Source organism: Drosophila sechellia, chromosome 4 (assembly GCF_004382195.2).
Source record: "Drosophila sechellia strain sech25 chromosome 4, ASM438219v1, whole genome shotgun sequence".
NCBI lineage: Eukaryota > Metazoa > Arthropoda > Insecta > Diptera > Drosophilidae > Drosophila > Drosophila sechellia.
This window is the reverse complement of record NC_045953.1, coordinates 987,761-1,011,098: the sequence shown is the minus strand read 5'-3', so window position 1 is coordinate 1,011,098 and position 23,338 is coordinate 987,761. Positions and strand designations below refer to the sequence as shown.

Sequence of the window (23,338 nt, the reverse complement as noted above, 5' to 3'; positions counted from 1 at the left end):
TTTGGTGGTCTTTTCTTAGGGGTATTCGGCGGAAAGGCTTGGTTAAAAATATGTACATATAGAATGAAATTTAAAGTATACATGTATAATAGACACTCGCATTTTAGTCTTACTTCACACAATATTGCTTGGAATCTAATTTCCCTACGGGCAATTAATTTTGAATTGGCTAAGCAAGTTTGTATCAGAACGATGTCAGGTCCAATCTAACGCCCACAACTTCCACGCAAAAGTTTTTCTACATTGTTCTTATTTTTATTTAATTATCTGTCATGCTATTGACATACCACAAAAATTTAGCCACACCCAAACACTTAAGAAACATTTTTAGATTTCATTTTATAAATTGTTATGACAGTTTCTATCGATTTGCCGAAAATATTTTAGACAAGCCGACTGTTCTCATTATCTGAGTAACGGGTAAACCATTTATTTGTGACATTTTTAAGAGCATTGTGGGTGGTAGGGTTAAACAACAAACGTTCTGCAAAAATCTGCAACTTAAATCTGTGTGCTCTCAGCTTTCTAGTCTTCATAGTTCCGAAAATATCAATTCTCCAAAAGATTGGCCCTTTTCATTCTACATTTCTATTTTACGATTTAGGGGAATTGAATTTTGAAAAGTGCGAGAACGGTTTCTGCTGACAGTTTCCCACAAGTTGTAAATATCCTTTTGATTAACGTGAAAACTAGCGATGGTTTTAACATTGGCATCCTAGGAATTAATTGCTTAGACAAACCATCACAAAAACACCACTATAATATCGCGAAATTATCAACTGAAATCTCCTCTGCTTAAGCACATTTTAACGGAGAAATAATACCTCGATAAGTCACCTGAAGACTGGGGGCGTCGGCTTTGCAGTCGGAAAGTAGTGAAACATCAATTAATTTGTTTAATATATTATTATTTCTTCTCTAACTAACTAACTAACTCCCTAACTATATGGGCATAACAACAACTTTAAATTAATTTTCACTTGAAAAATATTCCAAGAAGGCATATTGATCTGCACAAGGGTAAATACGAAATAATTTTGTGTTATCAAATTGTAAATAATAAAATTATGTTTGCACTATGTAATATACAGGATCTATCAACAGAATCTATCAACACTGAAGAATTTGTGTTGGATATCTCATTATAATTCTGGTAAATGTATTTTATAAATTATATTCGTTAAAAATATCTCTACTTGAGAACATTTAAAAAATATTATAATAGTAACGAATTTAACATGTATAAAGACAATTAACAAATGTATGCTTATTCAAGGTCGAACGGTTGTATCAATGTTATATATTATGAAGCTGTTTACCCCCCTATATTTTAGTCATATCGGATTTTTTGATAATACAGTTTGCGCATACATATTCAGTGCATTGAGGAGCTGTCGGCATGAAATTCTTAAGTCCAATATTTTCCCCAATTTACATTTTCAATGTGAACAGACCTTTATACTGTCTTCACACTAACATAAGTTATCTATAGATATTAAAGAAAACTATTGTGTTAAATAGATTTATTTTATCTGTAACGAATGCCCAAGGAAATTACAGAGAAAATAAAAAAAAAGTATATATTATCTAGCTTGGATATCAAACCCCTTCCAATTTACTTATTCACTTATCGTGAATTTCGCACGAGTCGTAAACAGCAAAACAAGACATTTTCCATGTACTCGAGTACACAACTTTTTTAAGTGTGTCATCGATTATTGGTTAATTGAGTTATCGATAGTGATAGGTATGAACGGGTCTTATAACTAACAACTAGTTGTTTAATTCTCGCCTCTGTCTTATAGTATCGATAACATTTACATACAATGATGTGTAAATTAAAGTGTAGTGTATTTCGCAAATAGACAGAAATTATGTCCAGTGACTTGCGATGTAAAGAAATAATAGTTAATGAGTGAAATATAGGAAAACAAACAGTAAGGCGGATTTCCCATGGTTCAATAGAAAGCTATAGCCGTTCTATAATTTAGATATACATACAAAATTGTCTTTTGCCAAATATTTAAATAAAATGCAATAAAATCATTTAACATTCCAGTGTATATTGCATTGATTTAGAGTTTAAAAGAAAATACAAATTTGCTTTAACTTGAATACAATGTTGTATGTATGTAAAAATTAAAATCGGGAATGCAATAATTTTGTTTTATGTACTAAAGTATATATTATATTTACGTAAAGAGTATTTTTAAGAAGTGCCTATGTTTGGCTTTTATTTAAAGATATTGTTAGCTGCGTGTCTCACATACGAAATTAAATGCATCATGCATTGGGAAAGATTGCAGCAAAATAAAAATTTTTTTATACATATGTATATGCATGCATATAAATGTACACATTATGTATAGATGTGTGTGCAGCAGAACATCCCAAAAATTGCAATTGCAAAAGATACAGTTTTACTCCTTTCAATAATATTTGCCTAACTACATTTAAATTGAGTTCCCGTTAACGGTTTATTATATGTATTTAAATTCGGGCGCTGGCCAAATTTGTATGTACATATGTGCAATGTGCAAATATTCATTTGCAATGAAATGACCAAATATTGTGTACGCTCACACAAAGGTTAATTCCTGGAATAGCCGTGAGAATATACTGTAAAACCATATAAATTCTCTATAAGGAAAAGGTTTTGAATAAGTCCCGAGGTCATAAGTGGAAAAAAAGTTAAACGGTTGGAAATGAATTTGTTCAAAGTTTTACAATTAATGTGTTAGATAGAGGAAAATTATAATTGTAAAAACGAGATATGATTATATAGCATACATAGGAAACTTCTCAGCTAATGGGATTTCCATTCGGACAATCATTAATATTTATAGCATGATATGGATGTATGTTTAATACGTATGTACAGTTGCGGTCAACATAGTAAATCCGGCCAAGCTAGTTATTGCTAGTATTTTCTCCATTCTATTCTATACATTATTAAACTTACTTAGGTTCTCTCTAGGAAGGTGAAGTTATCAAATTTAATCACCCTAAACCAGGCTTGCAGTATTTTACAATACACTTGTGTTTTTTTTTTTAATATTTTTCATTGACATTTAGACCTTAGACCGTATGGCGTGGAAAATATTCAGCTAAATCGTAAAAGCTTGCAAGAGAACATTGGCCCTTGGAGCAGTATAGGAATATATTTTGGTCAGTTATAGTTCTATTTGGAGGCTGTGAATGGTAGAGCACGTTGGTTCATAAATTATGCTTTGGGTGAGATTTTAAAATTAGGTAGTTGAGCCAGTATATGGTTTCAAAATTATAACGACTCGTTATTTATACGACATAGTTTTAAACTATAAACTACCCATGTTCCACGGAAGTAAACTTCCAAAAAATTGCTGTGCAGCTAATCCAGACGCACCAAATTTTTCTTGGATATAGATATATATTGGAGTATAAATAAAAAATAAAAATAAAAATTCTTCAAAAGTGTGGTCGTGAAAGGTTTGGCGACTTTAGGGTGTTAAATCGGGCATGTCTATACGTTTTTTTTTGGCATATCGGTATAAATTTACAAGACAAATTAAATTAAATTAAAAATTAAAATATATCCAAAAATTTTTTCAAAAATGTGGGCTAGTCAGTTTTGGGCGGTTTTAGGGCGTTAGAGTGGGCGTAGCAACATTGGTCAACAAACTTGCGCTCCGTCTTTGTCTCAAGAATCTGTAGGTTGAATCTTAACCTTTTATAGTTCCTGAGATTTCGATGTACAAATATATACTATATATGGTAGGAAACGCTTTCTCGTGCCTGTTACATACTTTTCAACGGATCAAGTATACCCTCCTAATCTACGAGTAACGGGTATAAAAATAAAATTAATCCAATACTTTAGGAAATAATTTAAAAACGCATTCGCCACATTCATTAAATATATTTATGTATATTTATATTTATATTATATATACATATATACATATATAACTACTTTCCCCATTGTTTTTTCAGGTTTACATGATGGTCATACAAGTTATTGCTCCAAGTTAAACTATCTTGAATGAAACGGATAATAAAAATTGCAGGAATGACAGCAACTTAAAGGAAATTTTAATATTTACTTAAAATTTCAAATAAATAAGGGACATACAAGCGCTTACACGTAACAATTTCATAAATAAGGTAGCTTTGATCGCCCTATTTAAGGAGCGATTGTGGAAATGAATTTTTTTCTTAGTGTGTTGTTAATAGCAATTCTTAAAGATAACTATGATTACTGGCCATCAAGGGCAGGTTGTCAAACCCTAGCAGCAAATATATGGTCTGACAAGACGACTGCACAAAATGAGTCGATAAATTTGACTAATGCATATGCACCGATAAAGAATGCAAAGAATCTGAATTCTACGATTACAAATGTAGCTACGTTTGACACCAAATTGAATCACCTATTAGTGGACACCATTACTGGACGAGTCTTTGTTGGTGGTGTTAACAGGTTGTATCAGTTGTCGCCTGATTTGGAGCTTTCCGAAGCTGTGAAAACGGGGCCTCAAAATGATTCCGTCGAGTGTAGCATTCTTGATTGTCCATTAAATGCTGTTCGCAGTCCGACGGACAATTATAATAAGGTCTTGCTCATTGATCGTGCAACTTCAAGACTTATTGCGTGCGGATCACTATTCCAAGGTACATGCACAGTTCGTAATCTTCAGAATGTCAGCATAATTGAGCATGAAGTTCCTGATGCTGTTGTGGCAAATGATGCCAACTCCTCAACCGTAGCATTTATTGCGCCGGGACCTCCGCAACATCCGGTGACAAATGTGATGTACGTCGGAGTTACATACACAAATAATTCACCGTACCGCAGTGAAATACCCGCAGTTGCATCCCGCTCTCTCGAAAAGACTAAAATGTTTCAGATTGCTTCTTCGGCAGTTACAACTGGAACGAGAACTTTTATAAACTCATACGCACGTGAAACATATTTTGTCAACTATGTTTATGGATTCAGTTCTGAGCGATTTTCTTACTTTCTAACAACACAGTTAAAGCACAGTCACCACTCTTCTCCTAAAGAGTACATAACGAAACTCGTACGAATATGCCAGGAAGACTCAAACTATTATTCTTACACTGAAATTCCAGTGGAATGTATAAGTGATGCTCAAGGCGGGACTAAATTCAACTTGGTTCAAGCTGGATTTTTGGGAAAACCTAGCTCAGACCTGGCTCAAAGCTTGGGTATATCTATTCAGGATGATGTCCTCTTTGCTGTTTTTTCAAAAGGAGAAGGGAATACACCAACGAACAATTCTGGACTCTGCATTTACTCATTAAAATCTATTCGTCGAAAGTTTATGCAAAACATAAAATCCTGTTTTAACGGAAGTGGCATGAGGGGCCTGGACTTTATATCACCCAGCATGCCCTGTGTTTTAACGGTAAGTATAGTTTTATTGCCTCCTTTATCTATATAGCTTCAGAGGAAAATCCGTTCAAAAAAAGTAATGTCTTATTGTTAAGTGCTCAGTGTTTACTAAATTATTTCTAAGCCCTTCATAGTTAAGTCCGACGTTACTGGAAATATTATTTTATATGGTACACTAGATTCGATGAAAAATATGTAACAGTCAGAATGAAGCGTTTCGGACTGTGTAAAGTGTATATATAAATAGACGAGTCGAACTGGCCATATCCGTCTCTCCGTATAAGCGCCTTGATCTCAGGAACTATAACTATATATAACCCAAAGACTAACCAAATAATCCAAGTTGATTTTTAAATGTTGCAAAGCTATCTCTTACGCAGTTTCGAAAAATGTCTGATTCTTTTTAATTATACCCGTTACTCGTAGAGTAAAAGGGTATACTAAAGTCTTTGAAAATGTAGAAGGAAGCGTTTGTGACCATATAAAGTACATATATAATTTTTGATCAGGATCAATAGCCGAGGCCCTGTCCGTCTGTCCATCCATATGAACGTAGAGGTCTATTAATAAACCTATAAAAACTAGGTTGAGAATAATCATACGGGTTCTAGAGACATAGGCGCAAGTTTGTTGACCCATGTTGCCTGAGCGTGGCCAACAAACCGGGCAAGTAACTAGTATCTGATAGTCCGGGAACTCGACTAGCATTTTCTCTTGTTTTTTTATGATGACCACCAGAATTAGCATTCGTGAAAAAGGCATTTTAAAATAATTTATTCTCGCATATAATGTGCTAAGGCGATATACGTATATTCTAACAAATCAATCTTAAAATGTAAAAAAAAGGGACTGTTTTATCTATAGTATATATATATATATATATATATATATATCAAGCATATATATATATATCTAGTTAGCATAATAACATATAATATAATAATATAATAATATATATATATATATATATATATATATATATAGTATAGTTATTATGCTCTATAAAATTTCATATCCTAAGCAATTCTTAGGATATTCTTAGTGAGAAAATGAAATATCATTTACTTAATGGTAATTTCTTGGACTCTGACAAATTGATTTCAGAAACTGCAAACCATTGGAGAGGACTTCTGTGGATTAGATGTAAACTCACCTCTAGGAGGAGAAACCCCTATTACTTCAGTACCGGTGGCCATGTTTAACACAAAGTTAACTTCTGTTGCTGCTACGAGTACAAGCGGGTATACTGTTGTTTTCGTGGGGACCAGCGATGGGTTCCTCAAGAAAGTTGTAATCGAGTCTTCATCTATTGCCAACGAGTATGCTAGTTTTGCAGTAGACGTAGGGTCTGAAATTAATCGGGATATGCAGTTTGACAACCAAAACCTTTATATTTATGTCATGTCCAAAACAAAAGTATCCAAGGTTAAAGTATTTGATTGCTCAGATTACAAAACATGTGGAGATTGCTTAGGTGCTAGAGATCCATATTGTGGCTGGTGCTCATTGGAAAACAAATGTAGCCCACGCTCCAACTGCCAAGACGACGCAAACGATCCTCTCTATTGGGTTAGCTATAAAACAGGAAAATGTACAACAATAACAAGTGTTGTGCCACACCAGCTACAACGTACTACAGCCCGAACTTTAGAGCTAATCATAGATCATTTGCCTCAACTAAAAGAGAATTTAATATGTGCATTTACTACAGAGGATAAAGCTCTTTTCACTAATGCTACAAAAAAAAGAAATGGGGTAAACTGCACGACACCACGAACGGATATGCTACCCCAAATTGAACAAGGAAAACATCACTTTACTGCCAAACTATCTGTTCGCACCAGAAATGGACCCGACTTAGTGTCCACGGATTTCACTTTCTTTGATTGCAGTACGCACTCTTCATGTACACGTTGTGTGTCCTCGGAGTTTCCATGTGACTGGTGTGTCGAAGCTCACAGGTGCACACACGACACAGCTGAAAATTGCCGCAACGATATTTTAGTAACAGGTGTTAGCCGGATAGGTCCTAGTTACAGATCAGGTCCCGGATTTTGTCCAACGATCAACGCTACAGGTGATGGAAGTGAAGTACTTGTCGCTGGTGGTACAAGCAAATCTATTAAAGTAAAAGTTCATATTATTGGGCAATTTATAGTTCAAACGCGATTCGTTTGTCAATTTAATATTGAGGGACGTGTAACTAGTTTAAACGCTCAGTTGTTGGGTGACACCATTTACTGCGATAGCATGGAATTTCAGTACACTTCTAGATCGCCCAATTTGACAGCAACTTTCGCTGTAATATGGGGCGGGTCAAAGCCACTTGACAATCCTCATAATATACATGGTGAGTTGTATTTAGAATAAGATTTTTAAAATTTTACTCTTAAAATTTTATGTTTTTCAGTTGTTATATATCGATGTCGAGAAATGGCCGACAGCTGTGGTATATGCTTGGCCCTATCTGAAAAGTACAATTGCGGATGGTGTTCGTCTACTAATACATGCGAAGTTGAAGAACAATGTAATAAAAACAAAGAGGGGAAAACTGATTGGTTAAATCGAAGTGAAATTTGCCCAAACCCTGAAGTTCATACATTCGAACCAAAAACAGGTCCCTGGGAAGGAGGAACAAATATAACAATACGAGGAATTAATTTAGGCAAAAACTATAATGATATTTATTCAGGAGTTCGAATAGCTGGTATAAATTGTATGCCTTTTCCCCAATTTTATATTGACACAAAGCAAATAGTATGTACCGTGGATAGTCCTGGAGAACAGATGTATAGAAATGGCAAAATAGTGGTACAAATTGGGGACTATCGTGGTGAGTCCAAAGAGGACTACGAGTTCGTTGACCCGAAAATTTTGGATTTTAATCCAAAGTTCGGTCCAACTTCCGGGGGAACCGAAATACATATAACTGGAAAGCACTTAAATGCCGGCTCTCGCATACAGGCATCCATAAACGATCACTTACCTTGTAAAATACTGAGCACAGATTCTTCTCAAGCAATATGTCGCACTTCTCCTTCTCCTGGTATTATTGAAGGAAGACTGAAAATGTCTTTTGATAATGGGCCCCGAGAGTTTAATGATTACAATTTTAAATATGTACTGGATCCTACAGTTGAACACGTTAGTTCTGGACCAAGTGGGCAAATAAAAGTTCCAAAAGGAATACCAGCAGGCGGTATTCGAATTTCTGTAACGGGTACCCAATTTACCAGTATACAGAATCCCAATATTTATGTAGTGTATAATGGAGAGATGTATGCAAGCCCATGTCGGGTGCAATCGGATACGGAAATGGAATGTGCATCTCCAGTTGTTGATGTGGACAGTCATATTATTGAAGCGGAAAGGCCAATTCTTCTTGAATATGGATTCCTAATGGACAATGTTTTGCGTGTTCAAAATTTATCTAAGATTCATAACAACCATTTTGAGCTTTATCCCAATCCGGAGTATTTCATATTTGAAGAAAGAGTTAAGTACTTTAAGAGTGAATACTTAACCATAAATGGCCGAAATTTGGATCGCGCTTGCAAAGAAAGTGATGTAGAAGTAAAGATAGGAAATGGATTTTGCAATATAACATCACTTTCAAGACAACAACTAACATGTAGACCTCCTTCTGAAGCAACAGCAACCAAAAGCATCAATGGACCTGAAGTTATTGTTCGTATTGGAACTTCGCTAGAGTATCGTATCGGTATACTTAGCTACGAATCGTCTAACATCATTTTGGATTGGGGAGAAAATGTAATTTTTGCTGTAATAGCCACAATTGTTATCTTACTGCTGATTTTTGTCGCTTTGCTTGTGGCTTATAAAAAGAAAAGTTCGGAATCGAGCCGAGTTCTTCGTAACATGCAGGAGCAGATGGACATTCTGGAGCTACGTGTCGCAGCTGAATGTAAAGAGGCCTTTGCCGAACTCCAAACTGAGATGACTGATCTCACAGGTGATCTTACTTCCGGGGGGATTCCATTTTTGGATTACCGGTCATATGCAATGAAGATTCTTTTTCCAAATCATGAAGACCATATTGTACTACAATGGGAACGTCCTGAGCTTCTTCGGAAAGAAAAAGGCTTACGCATTTTTGGCCAACTAATCATGAATAAAACTTTTCTGCTGCTTTTTATACGAACCCTAGAGTCCAACCGATACTTTTCAATGCGAGAACGAGTTAATGTGGCCTCCTTAATAATGGTCACTCTGCAATCTAAATTAGAATATTGTACAGATATATTAAAAACTTTATTGGGAGACTTGATCGAAAAATGTATAGAAGGAAAGAGTCATCCTAAGCTCTTACTACGTCGAACTGAAAGTGTGGCAGAAAAAATGTTAAGTGCTTGGTTTACATTCCTTCTTTACAAGTTTTTGAAGGAATGTGCTGGCGAGCCTTTATATATGCTTTTCCGAGCTGTGAAAGGACAAGTAGACAAGGGTCCTGTTGACGCTTGCACACATGAGGCCAGGTACTCTCTTAGTGAGGAAAAACTTATACGACAGTCTATTGATTTTCGACCAATGAACGTTTACGCAAGCATTATACAGCAGCCAATATTTTGCAATAACTTGGATATGTTACCTTCTCACACCGAAAATGTATCTGTTAAAGTATTAGATTGCGATACAATTGGACAAGTTAAAGAAAAATGCTTGGAAACCATTTATAGAAACATTCCATCAAGCCAAAGACCTCGCAAGGATGACTTAGATTTAGGTAAGTAAATGATATAAAAAAACATATATTTTTATATACATTTATTTTATATTTTAAATATATATTTAAAAATATAGCCTTTTTTTGGTCACACTATATATATAAAGGTCAGGTCTCGACAAGTTTGATTTGTTAATATACAGAAACAAGATATTGTTTTTTTTTATTTATAAGGGATTTTAGTTGACTTTTCATATTAATTTCTGTTTTAGAGTGGAGAACAGGCGCTACTGGGCGAGTAATTCTGTACGATGAGGACGTAACATCAAAAACGGAGAGCGAATGGAAAAAACTCAACACTTTGCAGCACTATAATGTTCCAGATGGAGCCGGGCTGAGCTTAGTACCAAAGCAAAGTTCCATTTACAACTTCAGTATTTTATCGGACAAAAATGAAAAATCGCACAAGTAAGATTGTTTTCATAAGAATCAATATACATATTTTAACATAAAATTAAAACATTTTATTGTCAATCTTAGGTATGAAACTCTTAATATATCGAAATACACCTCCTCCTCTCCGACATTTAGCCGTGCCGGAAGTCCACTTAACAATGATATGCATGAAAATGGTCTGAGATACTGGCATCTAGTGAAACATCATGATAGTGATATGCAAAAAGAAGGGGAACGGGTTAACAAATTAGTGTCAGAGATTTACTTAACCAGACTTTTGGCTACTAAAGGAACGCTTCAGAAATTTGTAGATGATCTCTTTGAAACGATATTTAGCACCGCTCACCGTGGATCGGCACTCCCATTAGCTATAAAGTACATGTTTGATTTTCTTGACGATCAAGCTCAATTGCACGGTATTACTGATCCAGAAGTTGTGCATACTTGGAAAAGTAACAGCTTACCATTGCGGTTAGTATGATTCATTCCTTTTAGACAAATTTTTCTTAAGAATATTATTGTATTCGTAGGTTTTGGGTGAACTTAATTAAAAATCCAAATTTTGTCTTTGACATCCATAAGTCGAATATAGTGGATTCCTGCCTGTCAGTAGTAGCTCAAACTTTTATGGATTCTTGTTCAACTTCTGATCATCGATTGGGTAAGTATTATTACTCTTCGGTTAATCAAATTATACCAATCTTTTTTTAGGGAAAGACTCGCCAAGCTCGAAACTTCTGTATGCAAAAGATATACCAGAGTATCGAAAATGGGTAGATCGCTATTATAGAGACATTCGGGATATGTCCCCCATTTCAGATCAGGACATGAACGCCATGCTTGCGGAAGAGTCAAGGGTTAGTTTTAACAACAAGCGATAATAGACCGAGTATAAATTAAATTTTTTATTGCAGCTGCACACAACAGAATTTAATACGAATTGTGCTTTACATGAGCTATACACATATGCTGTGAAGTACAATGAACAGCTAACTGTTACACTTGAAGAGGATGAATTTTCGCAAAAGCAGCGATTGGCTTTTAAATTAGAGCAAGTTCACAACATAATGTCGTCAGAATAAGAGCTGCGCTATCCTACCAAGATGACAACAAAATACAAAAAGTGAGCTTATGTGTAAGATTTTAGAAATTATTTTAAAGAACGGTACACATGATATAAAAAAACATATCGAATAGGGCAATACTTTCATAAATAAACTAAATTACTTTGCGTTATAATTATTATATATATAATAATAAAACAAACACATTTAAGGATTTACAGCTGTGTTCAATGAAATAGCAGTGCAATAGATACCAAGAAATATAACGACATTTTTGCATGTTCCTTATGGGCATCGACTTTTCATTCCACTTTTTCTTGTAAAATAAAATGTATATGTAGATAGTTTTTTCAGTTTTCCTTATTTTCTTTACATTCTTGAGTAAGTTCATAGCTTTCTAGCAGTTTATTATAGTAGCAGTGTTTGATTTTGTTTAACGAAAAGTCCATAAATATCCTTATCATTAGATCCTAAATATTCGAGCAAATGGACTAAGAAGTGGTTCACTCAAAAAAAAAAAGAATATACGTAATGTCGTGGAAAGTGCAATAGGAAGAATTAGGTTACATCCATGTAATGTTGAACTTTGTTTGCTATTTTTAATTACACTGCTATTTTAGTGAAGATCATCCGTATAGTTGCAAACCCAAAATCCTGTTTGTTTTGACATAAACTTTAATTGTGAATAGTTTTAAATTTACATATTAATTGACTTTCTTTATCAGTTGCTCGTGCAGAGCCATATTTATTTATTGTTGTTAAATGTTACTATCGGTTCGTGTAACTTTTAAGCTTTACATTGTAAATTTATTTTCAATTCTTTTGCACCGATAAGTATCAAGAGAAAATAATTGTTTTAACTTAGTATTCACATTTTTTTAATTTCGAACTTTTTAAACAGTCAAAAATTAAGTCAAATCATTCCAATTTGTACTTGCGAAGGTTTCCTGAACAATGAAAATTACTGAACCATTATTTCTAATACATTCTTTGTTTTTTCCAGATGCAACAATTTGAAAATCATTTGTATATGTCGTATTTGCTCATTAATTGCTTATAGTATGTTATTGTATGTATGTATTTATTTTAAGTAAACTCATGTAAGATCTAATATGCAAGACAAGTAATCTAACTAAAAAATCGACTGACTTTTATTTAAACTAAAAATAAACTAATTGGTTTATATTTATATCGTTTCTTACCCATATTGAAGATAAAAACGATTTCCGCGTTTTTTATCTAAAGATGATGATTCTAAGTCGCATTCAATACAATACAATATAAAGCTATCAAATTTTGTACATTTTAACGATTTTATTCCTCAAAAAATTTTCATGTGAAAGCAAAAAAAATTTAAATTTAAAGCATATGGCCACATTTATTAATAATAAATAATTTATTAATTATATGCTTCCAATTATTTATGCGTTGTGATATTTATACAAAAATAATACTGATTTATATGTCTTATGTTTTTATAGTTTACCTTTTCATGGGCAAGGAGTATAAGTGACTAAAAGTTTAAAAAAAGGACGCTTAAATAGTTACCCTTATATACCTTATTTAAAGAACTTATTTGGGTCGCAGGGGTTTTCCAGTTTTCAATGACAAAAAAGCTTCTTTGGAATTTTAGAAATCTTCACTGTTGTTTTATTAATATTTCTTTACTTTCTATATGGATGTTAAGGGCAATTAAAAAAATATTGTGTTTAAAAATATGTACGTTAATTAAAATAATTTACAAAAAAAGTGTGTTGCGGTAAACATAACAATATAGAACGAAAATCACAAAGCCTTTTTCGATTTTGTGTAAATTGTTTAAAAATATTGTTTGTGGCCCTTCAAAATAAAATATTGGATTATGGGAGAAAATGTCGATATTTTTTATTTATAAAAGTACAAAAAAATACAACTGAATAAAACTTTTTGCAAAAATCTGTTAGATAATTGTGTAACAATTATCCAATACAATTGAATTCGTGGCATTGACGCTGTCATGTTAACTGACTTTATAAATATCCTTTCCGTGAAAAGCTATTACAGCTTTTAGAAACTCTCCGCACACCCACACCCACGTTGAAGTTCTGCTTTTGCAACCTCTGTTGCGTGTACTCCGATTATCTTGAAAATACAATATAACACATTGCCAGGATTCGATATTATGTTTCCTCACAAAGATTTTCGCAATATAATTTTTTTAAGCAGTGGGTACTTTTTGTAAAGATTCCTTTATAAAGTGACAAAGTTGTTAATACAATTATAGGTACAATAAAAAATTCCATCAAAGTAAAATACTTTTAATATCTATTATATGTTATTAAATATAGCCTGAAATCAATATCAACTTATATTTTTACAGATATAATGTTTGCCCGTATGATTAATACAGATAAAAGCATTGAAACCCTATATCTATTATATGTTATTAAATATAGCCTGAAATCAATATAAACTTATATTTTTACAGATATAATGTTTGCCCATATGATTAATACAGATAAAAGCATTGAAACCCTATTAATTCTTTGCTCAACGGCAGTCCCACAAAATTTGGAAATAAAAAATGCGAATACCATCACGTAACTGTAAACGTATCCAAATATAATTATACATCCTTTGGTAATCCATATGAAAGAAATTGAATCATTTTAAATACCCGTTAACATATAAATGAAACAAATAATGAGCTGTATTAATTATTTTCGAATTATTTGTTTGTTATTCAAAATTTGGATGAATATGATTTATTAGTTTATGCTGTAATATTAGGTATGATTTATTATCTTAAACCATTATCTTACAAAATGGTTTCGTTGTGCTAGTTCTTTTTAAAAAAATCTAAAAAAATTGTGACATTTCAATGTCCATGTTCACATATTTTAAATAATTTACAGAAGTCGATTATAAGTAAAAAATGATATATTTTTTTATTCAACATTTTATCTGGTCAATTTATTGCTACTACGCAAATATAACTTATACTTATAAATAGAAAATATAACTGTACCACGTAATGTATAAGAATATGTATCACATGTATCTGTGTATGTATGTAAAAATTAATAATTAATAGTGTATATATTTATTGAATTGAGAAATTGGTAGATGACCGATGACTCGGATCTATAATGAAAAACATTAATTTGTACCAAAATAAATTGATAGCGAACGTAATTCCGAACACAAATTAAATATTCTAATATGCACAAAACAAAATTCCCACCAAATCGATATCCCAATTAAGTAAACAAAACTGAACTTCGGAAAGCCGAGGATTACATACCCTTACAAATATAAAATGAAGAGATCGAAATTTTTTCATGAAACAGAGACAAATAATTTTAAAATAAAATCATAACCTAAGTTCTTTATATTGCACCGTTAGCTCGATGTATAATTCGGTTATCCCGAGATTTTACGAAATCTCATAAAAAGAATAAAAGCTTGAAAAGCTATATATAAGCTATGACTAATCCAATCATATCTTTATTTGTTGCAAATGATGTAACAGGTAAATGGAATCGTTTCCAACCATATAAAGTACACACATATTGATCTAGATCTGTCCGTCTGTCTTTCTGTACGTATGAACGTCTTAAGAACTATAAAAGCTAGAGACATTACACATACCGGTTCTAGAGACAAGTTTGTTGACCCATATAACCACGTCCACTCTAACTCCCAAAACTGTCACTCCCGCACTTTTGGAAATTGTTTCTATATTTTTTCATATTTTTATTAGTCTTTGTAAATTTCTATCGATTTGCCGAAAAACTTTTTGCCAAGCCCATTCTGACACCCTATTTATTTATGTTCTATTTCATATTTTTTTGTAAATTTCTATCGATTTGATAAATATATCTTCGCCACGCCCACTCTAACGCCCACAAACCGCCCATTTTTTCTCATTATATTCTCCAATATCTATCGGTATGCCAGAAAAATTATGAAATTTTACGTTCGTTCTCACTTCAACTATCTGAGTAACGGGTATCTGATAGTCGGGAAACTCGACTATAGCTTTCTGTCATGTTTTTGTTTATATTATGTTATTGTTTATAGTGCGGATTAAATTAGGAACATTTAATATATTATTTGGAATATGTGCTTAAGAAGGATTTCCACAGAGAAAATACAGACGTACAATCGTAAAGAGTTTACAGCGAGCCTTGAAACATCAGAAAATTGGCACATTAACCTTTAAAGAAATCATTTATATAAAACATCAGAAGATTGGCACATTAACCTTTAAAGAAAAGATTTATATAAAGATCTTTAGGGCACAGTTTTTAAAAAAGATTATGGAAAACAGTCATGAAAATTAGCAATCTTCGTGGTAGGGTAGAAACAATCATACTTTTATGTCAACAAACTGTAATTTTATAAAATCATATAAAAAATAGCATGAATATTTGTATATCCGTAACTTTTAGAGTAAAACTTTATACCAGCATCGTTAAATGGTGTGTAATAGAAAGAAAGCGTTCTCGACACTTCTGAGTATGTATATTCCTATTTAGGATTAGGAAATTTCCGTATTTTCGTGTGGCTGTATAAGAATTCAATTCAAATGACAACTTTTTTACGACGCGAACCCTAACACCTTAACCTTAATAAATCTCCAAAAACTTTTTTAATTTTTTAATTTGTTTATTATTTGTCCTGCCATGTTCTACCGATAGAGCAAAAACATCAAAATATTTTGCGATGCTTTCCAATTTATATTGATTTGATGAGAAAATAAAATGATCTTATTAGTTATAAATTCGATCTCCCCATTTTTGCAAGGGTATAAATAAGTATCTAAACAAAGAAATCCGAGTCCACTATAATGTATATGTATCTCCAACAAGTATATATAAGAATGTCAGACTTACTGTAGAAACGAAACGTTGAACAGTCTTAAATCACGTATTAACTAAGAACATTTATAATGATAATTATGGTATTTTAATCTGTGTGTATACGTGTCTGTAAAATATTTGAAAAAATATACAACTCTAAACTGTGCTAAACTGTCTTTGAGGAACTCAGGCCCGCTTTTTGCAAACTTAAAAACATTGATTCAATAATTATACAAAATATTGAACTAATAAGCCTTTTTATTATCAACTTTTAAGAACATGTTGACTATTTATTATGTGGCGATTTTTGAATGTATTTTATTTTAGTTGACATCGATGCGCATATGAATCGTTAAAAAAAAGGAATGAAAACTGTGGTAGCAGACACAAAATAAATGGGGAAATTTACGCAGTCATAATATGCGATGTAAACTCCAAATTTCCCATTCCAAAACTTTTAAAAGCACAATGATAACTTAGGATATTTAAAATTTCCTGGGTTCCTAGTGTAAGTGGTTTAGGGAGACGGAGTGAGCGCTGTAAAATTCTCTTAGCTTTTTTGTTCGCATTCTTTTCGTCCTTGCACCTTGTTTAGATTTCATTTAAGTGGGCGCAACTACAATTCTCGTCTTCGCAAAACTAAATAGTTTATCGCATAAGTCGTTGGGCTTGTTTTAAACTATTTTACATAAAAATGTAAAGTATCTTTACAAACTATAAATCATCTGAAAGTAAAGTAATAAAGTGAAAGGTGTCCCTAGATGTTGTCAGGAAAAAATATTTGCTACCCAAAAAATTCCACCATTTGGCATGTTCCGTTAATCGAATTCGTAAAAATTTTACTATTTCGATTTTGAAATCGCAAAATCGGTACTTTGGTTTTCGGATTCGTAAAATTTTTGAGATTTGTATAACAGTCACTTTTGTCTGGACGATATAAAAACTAAATGCCCTTTTTTATATCAAATTAAATAGATTAGAAAGAATATTTTTCTCAGTGATCAGTGTTTATTCCACAACACACAACAAGATCATTATTCCACTTGGGTACTTTATAAATATTTTAATTCTGTCCCCAACTCAGATATGGCAAACAAAATTTTGCAATCGGCAGCAAGAAATTTCGATTTGGAAAGTACGTCGCCACAAGTTATCGCAAATGTGGCCTACTGTTGGTGAAACGAAATTATAAAAGAAATCATTAATTAATTTAAGGGAGGGCCAAAAATAAAGCTATTTCATTGAATTGCTTAATGGGCCAAAGTGCAGTGAAAAAGTAATTGCGAAAGTACGGCAGAGTGCGCACGAGAAGCGAAGCGATAATATTAGGCGAGAACAAGCGATAAACCACTGCATGCATGTTGAAGTATAATCGCTCGAAAGATGTCAGAGTGAGAGCGAAGCGAGTTGCGAGCTCAAGCGATAAAACGAGAGTGCAGTTTGCAACCTGCTTAATTGATTCAACTCGCTCAGAGCGTGTTCTGTGCTTTAATTACAGCAGTATAGGGTGTTTAACAATATTTGGCCAATTCTTCGTCAAACGACTACTAATTTTATTTAAAATATAATCAAAAGTCGAATTAGATATCCGTGCATTTCTATTCGCCATTTCGCCATTAATTTCTATTGCAGTTAAGGGGGTGGACGACAATTTTTTTTAACAGAAAGTTAATACTTGCGCTTGATGCAAAAAATTCCTCGACCGAATCCATCCACATTAATAACTAAAAGATAGCAATGTAGCTCGCTTCTCGCAAAGCTCTTACTCTGCCGTAAGCCTTATATTTTTAAAACGCGGGATTCGGAGAAGTCTTATGTAGGGACGATTCCAATCGCATTTCATTGTCTAATGCTCAATAAAACACAATAATTTAATTAAAGTCAGATAAAATTATTTAGGGGCCGAAATCGTGAACATACTACCTTGATCAAAAAGTTCCCGGAATCACCACCGTGTGGCGCTTTCAGTCACCCGATTTTATTTCTCTTTTTTTTTTTTAGGTTGGCACAACCCTTTGGCTTTTGGATCCGTTCAAGACATTTTGGTTAATGATTTGGGCCTCAGACGTGTCGCTGCAAAGCTGGTGCCGAAAGACCTGAATTTCGTGCAAAAAAGGAACCGCGTTGAATGCCATCATTATCCGTGAACATTTGGCTAAAAACGGAACGAATACCATTCAACAACCACCGAATTCTCCTGACTTGGCTCCCTGCGACTTTTTCCTATTCGGTCGACTCAAGAAACCGCTCCGTGGAACACGTTTCAGCACCCGGGATGAAATCATGGAAAAATCGAAGATGGCTTTGATGGCCATACCGCAAATTGAATATGAAAAATGTTTCAAGGATGGGATCAAGCGCTGGCATAAGTGCGTTGCAGTCGATGGGGAGTACTTTGAAGGGGACAATATCGATTTTGATGTATAATCTCTTTTCTGAATAAATTCCGGGAACTTTTTGATCAAGGTAGTATTCTATCATTTGATTTTTTCTATCGTATTTTACAAGATCACTCCTTGCTATTTATAAATCGACATCATCTAAACAGAGGGATCAGAAAGTAATTATATACTAGGTCTACTAGATTCGATGAAAAGTATGTAACAGGTTGTTGTCACGCCCACATGACGCGCATAACTGACACGCCCGCATTTTTGAAAAATTTTTGGATATTTTTTCAAAATTTTATTAGTTTTGTATATATCTATTGCTTTCCAAAAAACTTTTTGCCACGCCTTAAAGCCGACAAAACGTAAACGTAGCTGAGTAACGTGTATCTGATAGTCGGGGAACTCGACTATAGCATTCTATTTTGTTTTTTATTTAAGTTGCATTTTATTAAGTCCCTTTTAAGAACAACAGATACATCTGTATTCTGAAATGTTACATTAATTTATTCTAAATATAAATTTGAACCATACATTATAATTATACGACGTTTTATTATTATTGATATAAACCTGAAGGCTTGTTGGGGTTGGTGTTTATTTGGATGAGATGTTAGCTCATTTCCTTCATTGTAGTCAAGTTCGTTGCACTTCATTCAATCTTACGTTGTTATAAGTTTCTGTTTTACAAACGGTGTACACATGGAGTAATAACTAATAGCTTACATTTTTAAAAGAATCATGTACACATAACTTATAATTTTAATATATTATAATAAAATATAGATTTTTTAAAACATATTGACCAGTATACGCGAAGTGTTTTTTATTTATTTGTATGAGGTTTACGCTTTTTTTTATCAAATGAATAAATGGTTTTACTTTATTTCATACCGATCAAATTAGAAACACTTTAATCTTTTAATAGATACGTACAGTAGATAATGTTCTTGTACTTAAATTTCTCTATATAATTCAAATTAATAATTTCGTCAAAATGTTTATAAGACTTTTAATTAGCATCATTTTGTAATTTGTATTGAACCTTAACAAATGTAATTTTTAGTTCAAAATGTCCTATGGTTAGCACATTAGCACAAAACAATTTGGGGATTTAATCGTAGAGGAAAAGGGTATGAGAGATGTGTTTAGATGTACGTTATTAGTAGATGAAACTATAACGCTTACGACCCTAAAAACATATATGAATTTAATGTAAATGTAAAATCATGTATAAAGTCACTTTGCTTTATATCCGTCTTCCACGCACTTCCCTATGTTTGGTAATAAGTATATAATAGTTGTGGAATACGGGTCGGCTGGAAAAAGGACACACATCGTTAATGGTTTTTTCAAGAGTATGAATGAGCATTGCTCATTGTTTACTTAAAGACGTATAATAAATAGTATTATTAAATGAATAAGTTAAACTTAATATATCAAAAAATGGTTCAAAATATAAATAAAATTGTGAAGGTTTAAAAAATTCCAAGCAACTGTAAAAGTCTAATATCCCGATTGCGTGTTTATCAACAGTGAAAAGGTCTGTAGGATTGTAGATTAAAATATTACTTTAGATAAAAAGTACTTTAACTTATCTTCGCAGAACAGGAATGTTTGAAACTTAAAAAAGGATGTGAAAGATGAGGAAAAATTGTTTACAAATCTTGAATTTTTATTCAAAAATAACATCAATTTTAATGTAGATTTAACATTTCATTTGACTTTTAAAATACATCTAGTGTGCAATTCACAAGTTTCAGACCGAAAAGGTTCAGCCTATTTAGATTACTTGAAAGTCCTGATGGTAGTTCAAGTTAGGACTACCAAAAAGCTCCGGCTTTCCTGAAATATGTGGTGTTAAGGACACTATAAGACCTTGGCCTATGACAACATCTACATCCTTCCCCGCCCCGACGGTCATGTTTAAATATCTGGATGAACAGCACATTGTCTGTGTCTTCAAACTAGGTGGGTTTTTTTTACTTTTTGTGGTGTGTATACTAACAATTGAATGCTTTTTTCGGTGATTATGGCTTTTCTCAGCTGCTTGTGCGGCAATGATTGCAGCGGCAGTCGCCTTTGACAAATGATCTAATGGTGAGCCAAAGATTGTCGATCACTGAAGACGTGGCCAGTAATTGCTTCCCGTTAGGTCAGATACATTTTGCGTTGAAATCTGGACAGGCACCGAAACGCCCGCAGAAATGACACCTAAGAAAATTAACGGTTGTTAATATTCACCTCTAAGAATAGGAGCACAACGTTACCTGTGTTTGATGATGGCATTGAAGAACTATTGGTATAAACACCATGCTGAGGGGGCTGTTGATGCGCCGCTGAGGGGTTGCAAGCTGTATTTCGATGGTGGGCTGACACATAGGGAGATCCTAGTGATAACGGATCAGAAAGTAATTATATACTAGGTCTACTAGATTCGATGAAAAGTATGTAACAGGTTGTTGTCACGCCCACATGACGCGCATAACTGACACGCCCGCATTTTTGAAAAATTTTTGGATATTTTTTCAAAATTTTATTAGTTTTGTATATATCTATTGCTTTCCAAAAAACTTTTTGCCACGCCTTAAAGCCGACAAAACGTTCACACTAGCTGAGTAACGTGTATCTGATAGTCGGGGAACTCGACTATAGCATTCTATTTTGTTTTTTATTTAAGTTGCATTTTATTAAGTCCCTTTTAAGAACAACAGATACATCTGTATTCTGAAATGTTACATTAATTTATTCTAAATATAAATTTGAACCATACATTATAATTATACGACGTTTTATTATTATTGATATAAACCTGAAGGCTTGTTGGGGTTGGTGTTTATTTGGATGAGATGTTAGCTCATTTCCTTCATTGTAGTCAAGTTCGTTGCACTTCATTCAATCTTACGTTGTTATAAGTTTCTGTTTTACAAACGGTGTACACATGGAGTAATAACTAATAGCTTACATTTTTAAAAGAATCATGTACACATAACTTATAATTTTAATATATTATAATAAAATATAGATTTTTTAAAACATATTGACCAGTATACGCGAAGTGTTTTTTATTTATTTGTATGAGGTTTACGCTTTTTTTTATCAAATGAATAAATGGTTTTACTTTATTTCATACCGATCAAATTAGAAACACTTTAATCTTTTAATAGATACGTACAGTAGATAATGTTCTTGTACTTAAATTTCTCTATATAATTCAAATTAATAATTTCGTCAAAATGTTTATAAGACTTTTAATTAGCATCATTTTGTAATTTGTATTGAACCTTAACAAATGTAATTTTTAGTTCAAAATGTCCTATGGTTAGCACATTAGCACAAAACAATTTGGGGATTTAATCGTAGAGGAAAAGGGTATGAGAGATGTGTTTAGATGTACGTTATTAGTAGATGAAACTATAACGCTTACGACCCTAAAAACATATATGAATTTAATGTAAATGTAAAATCATGTATAAAGTCACTTTGCTTTATATCCGTCTTCCACGCACTTCCCTATGTTTGGTAATAAGTATATAATAGTTGTGGAATACGGGTCGGCTGGAAAAAGGACACACATCGTTAATGGTTTTTTCAAGAGTATGAATGAGCATTGCTCATTGTTTACTTAAAGACGTATAATAAATAGTATTATTAAATGAATAAGTTAAACTTAATATATCAAAAAATGGTTCAAAATATAAATAAAATTGTGAAGGTTTAAAAAATTCCAAGCGACTGTAAAAGTCTAATATCCCGATTGCGTGTTTATCAACAGTGAAAAGGTCTGTAGGATTGTAGATTAAAATATTACTTTAGATAAAAAGTACTTTAACTTATCTTCGCAGAACAGGAATGTTTGAAACTTAAAAAAGGATGTGAAAGATGAGGAAAAATTGTTTACAAATCTTGAATTTTTATTCAAAAATAACATCAATTTTAATGTAGATTTAACATTTCATTTGACTTTTAAAATACATCTAGTGTGCAATTCACAAGTTTCAGACCGAAAAGGTTCAGCCTATTTAGATTACTTGAAAGTCCTGATGGTAGTTCAAGTTAGGACTACCAAAAAGCTCCGGCTTTCCTGAAATATGTGGTGTTAAGGACACTATAAGACCTTGGCCTATGACAACATCTACATCCTTCCCCGCCCCGACGGTCATGTTTAAATATCTGGATGAACAGCACATTGTCTGTGTCTTCAAACTAGGTGGGTTTTTTTTACTTTTTGTGGTGTGTATACTAACAATTGAATGCTTTTTTCGGTGATTATGGCTTTTCTCAGCTGCTTGTGCGGCAATGATTGCAGCGGCAGTCGCCTTTGACAAATGATCTAATGGTGAGCCAAAGATTGTCGATCACTGAAGACGTGGCCAGTAATTGCTTCCCGTTAGGTCAGATACATTTTGCGTTGAAATCTGGACAGGCACCGAAACGCCCGCAGAAATGACACCTAAGAAAATTAACGGTTGTTAATATTCACCTCTAAGAATAGGAGCACAACGTTA

At 33.0% G+C, this 23,338-nt stretch overlaps 2 protein-coding genes across 9 annotated transcripts in view; one reads left to right on the top strand and one right to left on the bottom strand.

Moving 5' to 3' along the window:
* Positions 1-1,811: 1,811 nt before the first annotated feature.
* On the top strand, positions 1,812-19,371 carry LOC6620101 (plexin-A2). 3 transcript variants are annotated; one of them, XM_032723958.1, is made up of 10 exons: positions 1,812-1,937; positions 3,973-5,408; positions 6,500-7,745; positions 7,806-10,139; positions 10,352-10,547; positions 10,620-11,006; positions 11,066-11,196; positions 11,247-11,392; positions 11,450-11,658; positions 18,445-19,371. In XM_032723958.1, exons 2-9 carry the CDS (start codon positions 4,182-4,184, stop codon positions 11,615-11,617), a joined length of 5,835 nt encoding a protein of 1,944 aa, XP_032579849.1. In that variant the 5' UTR covers positions 1,812-1,937; positions 3,973-4,181; the 3' UTR covers positions 11,618-11,658; positions 18,445-19,371. The 3 variants fall into 3 exon arrangements, with proteins under 3 accessions (XP_032579849.1, XP_032579850.1, XP_002044314.2); XM_032723959.1 differs by lacking the exon at positions 18,445-19,371 and adding an exon at positions 14,067-15,072; XM_002044278.2 differs by lacking the exon at positions 18,445-19,371 and adding an exon at positions 12,603-12,739.
* LOC6620100 (paired box protein Pax-6) overlaps positions 19,313-23,338 on the bottom strand; it is a 19,122-nt gene continuing 15,096 nt past the window's right edge. For 2 of the 6 annotated variants that reach the window (XM_002044277.2, XM_032723961.1), the window contains exon 9: positions 21,552-23,283. In XM_002044277.2, the coding sequence (XP_002044313.1) occupies positions 23,189-23,283 (95 nt within the window). In that variant the 3' untranslated portion in view covers positions 21,552-23,188. Of the gene's footprint in view, positions 20,150-20,482; positions 21,221-21,551; positions 23,284-23,338 lie in introns of those variants that run through there. The other 4 variants (XR_004362304.1, XM_032723960.1, XR_004362303.1 and 1 more) reach the window with 4 other exon arrangements.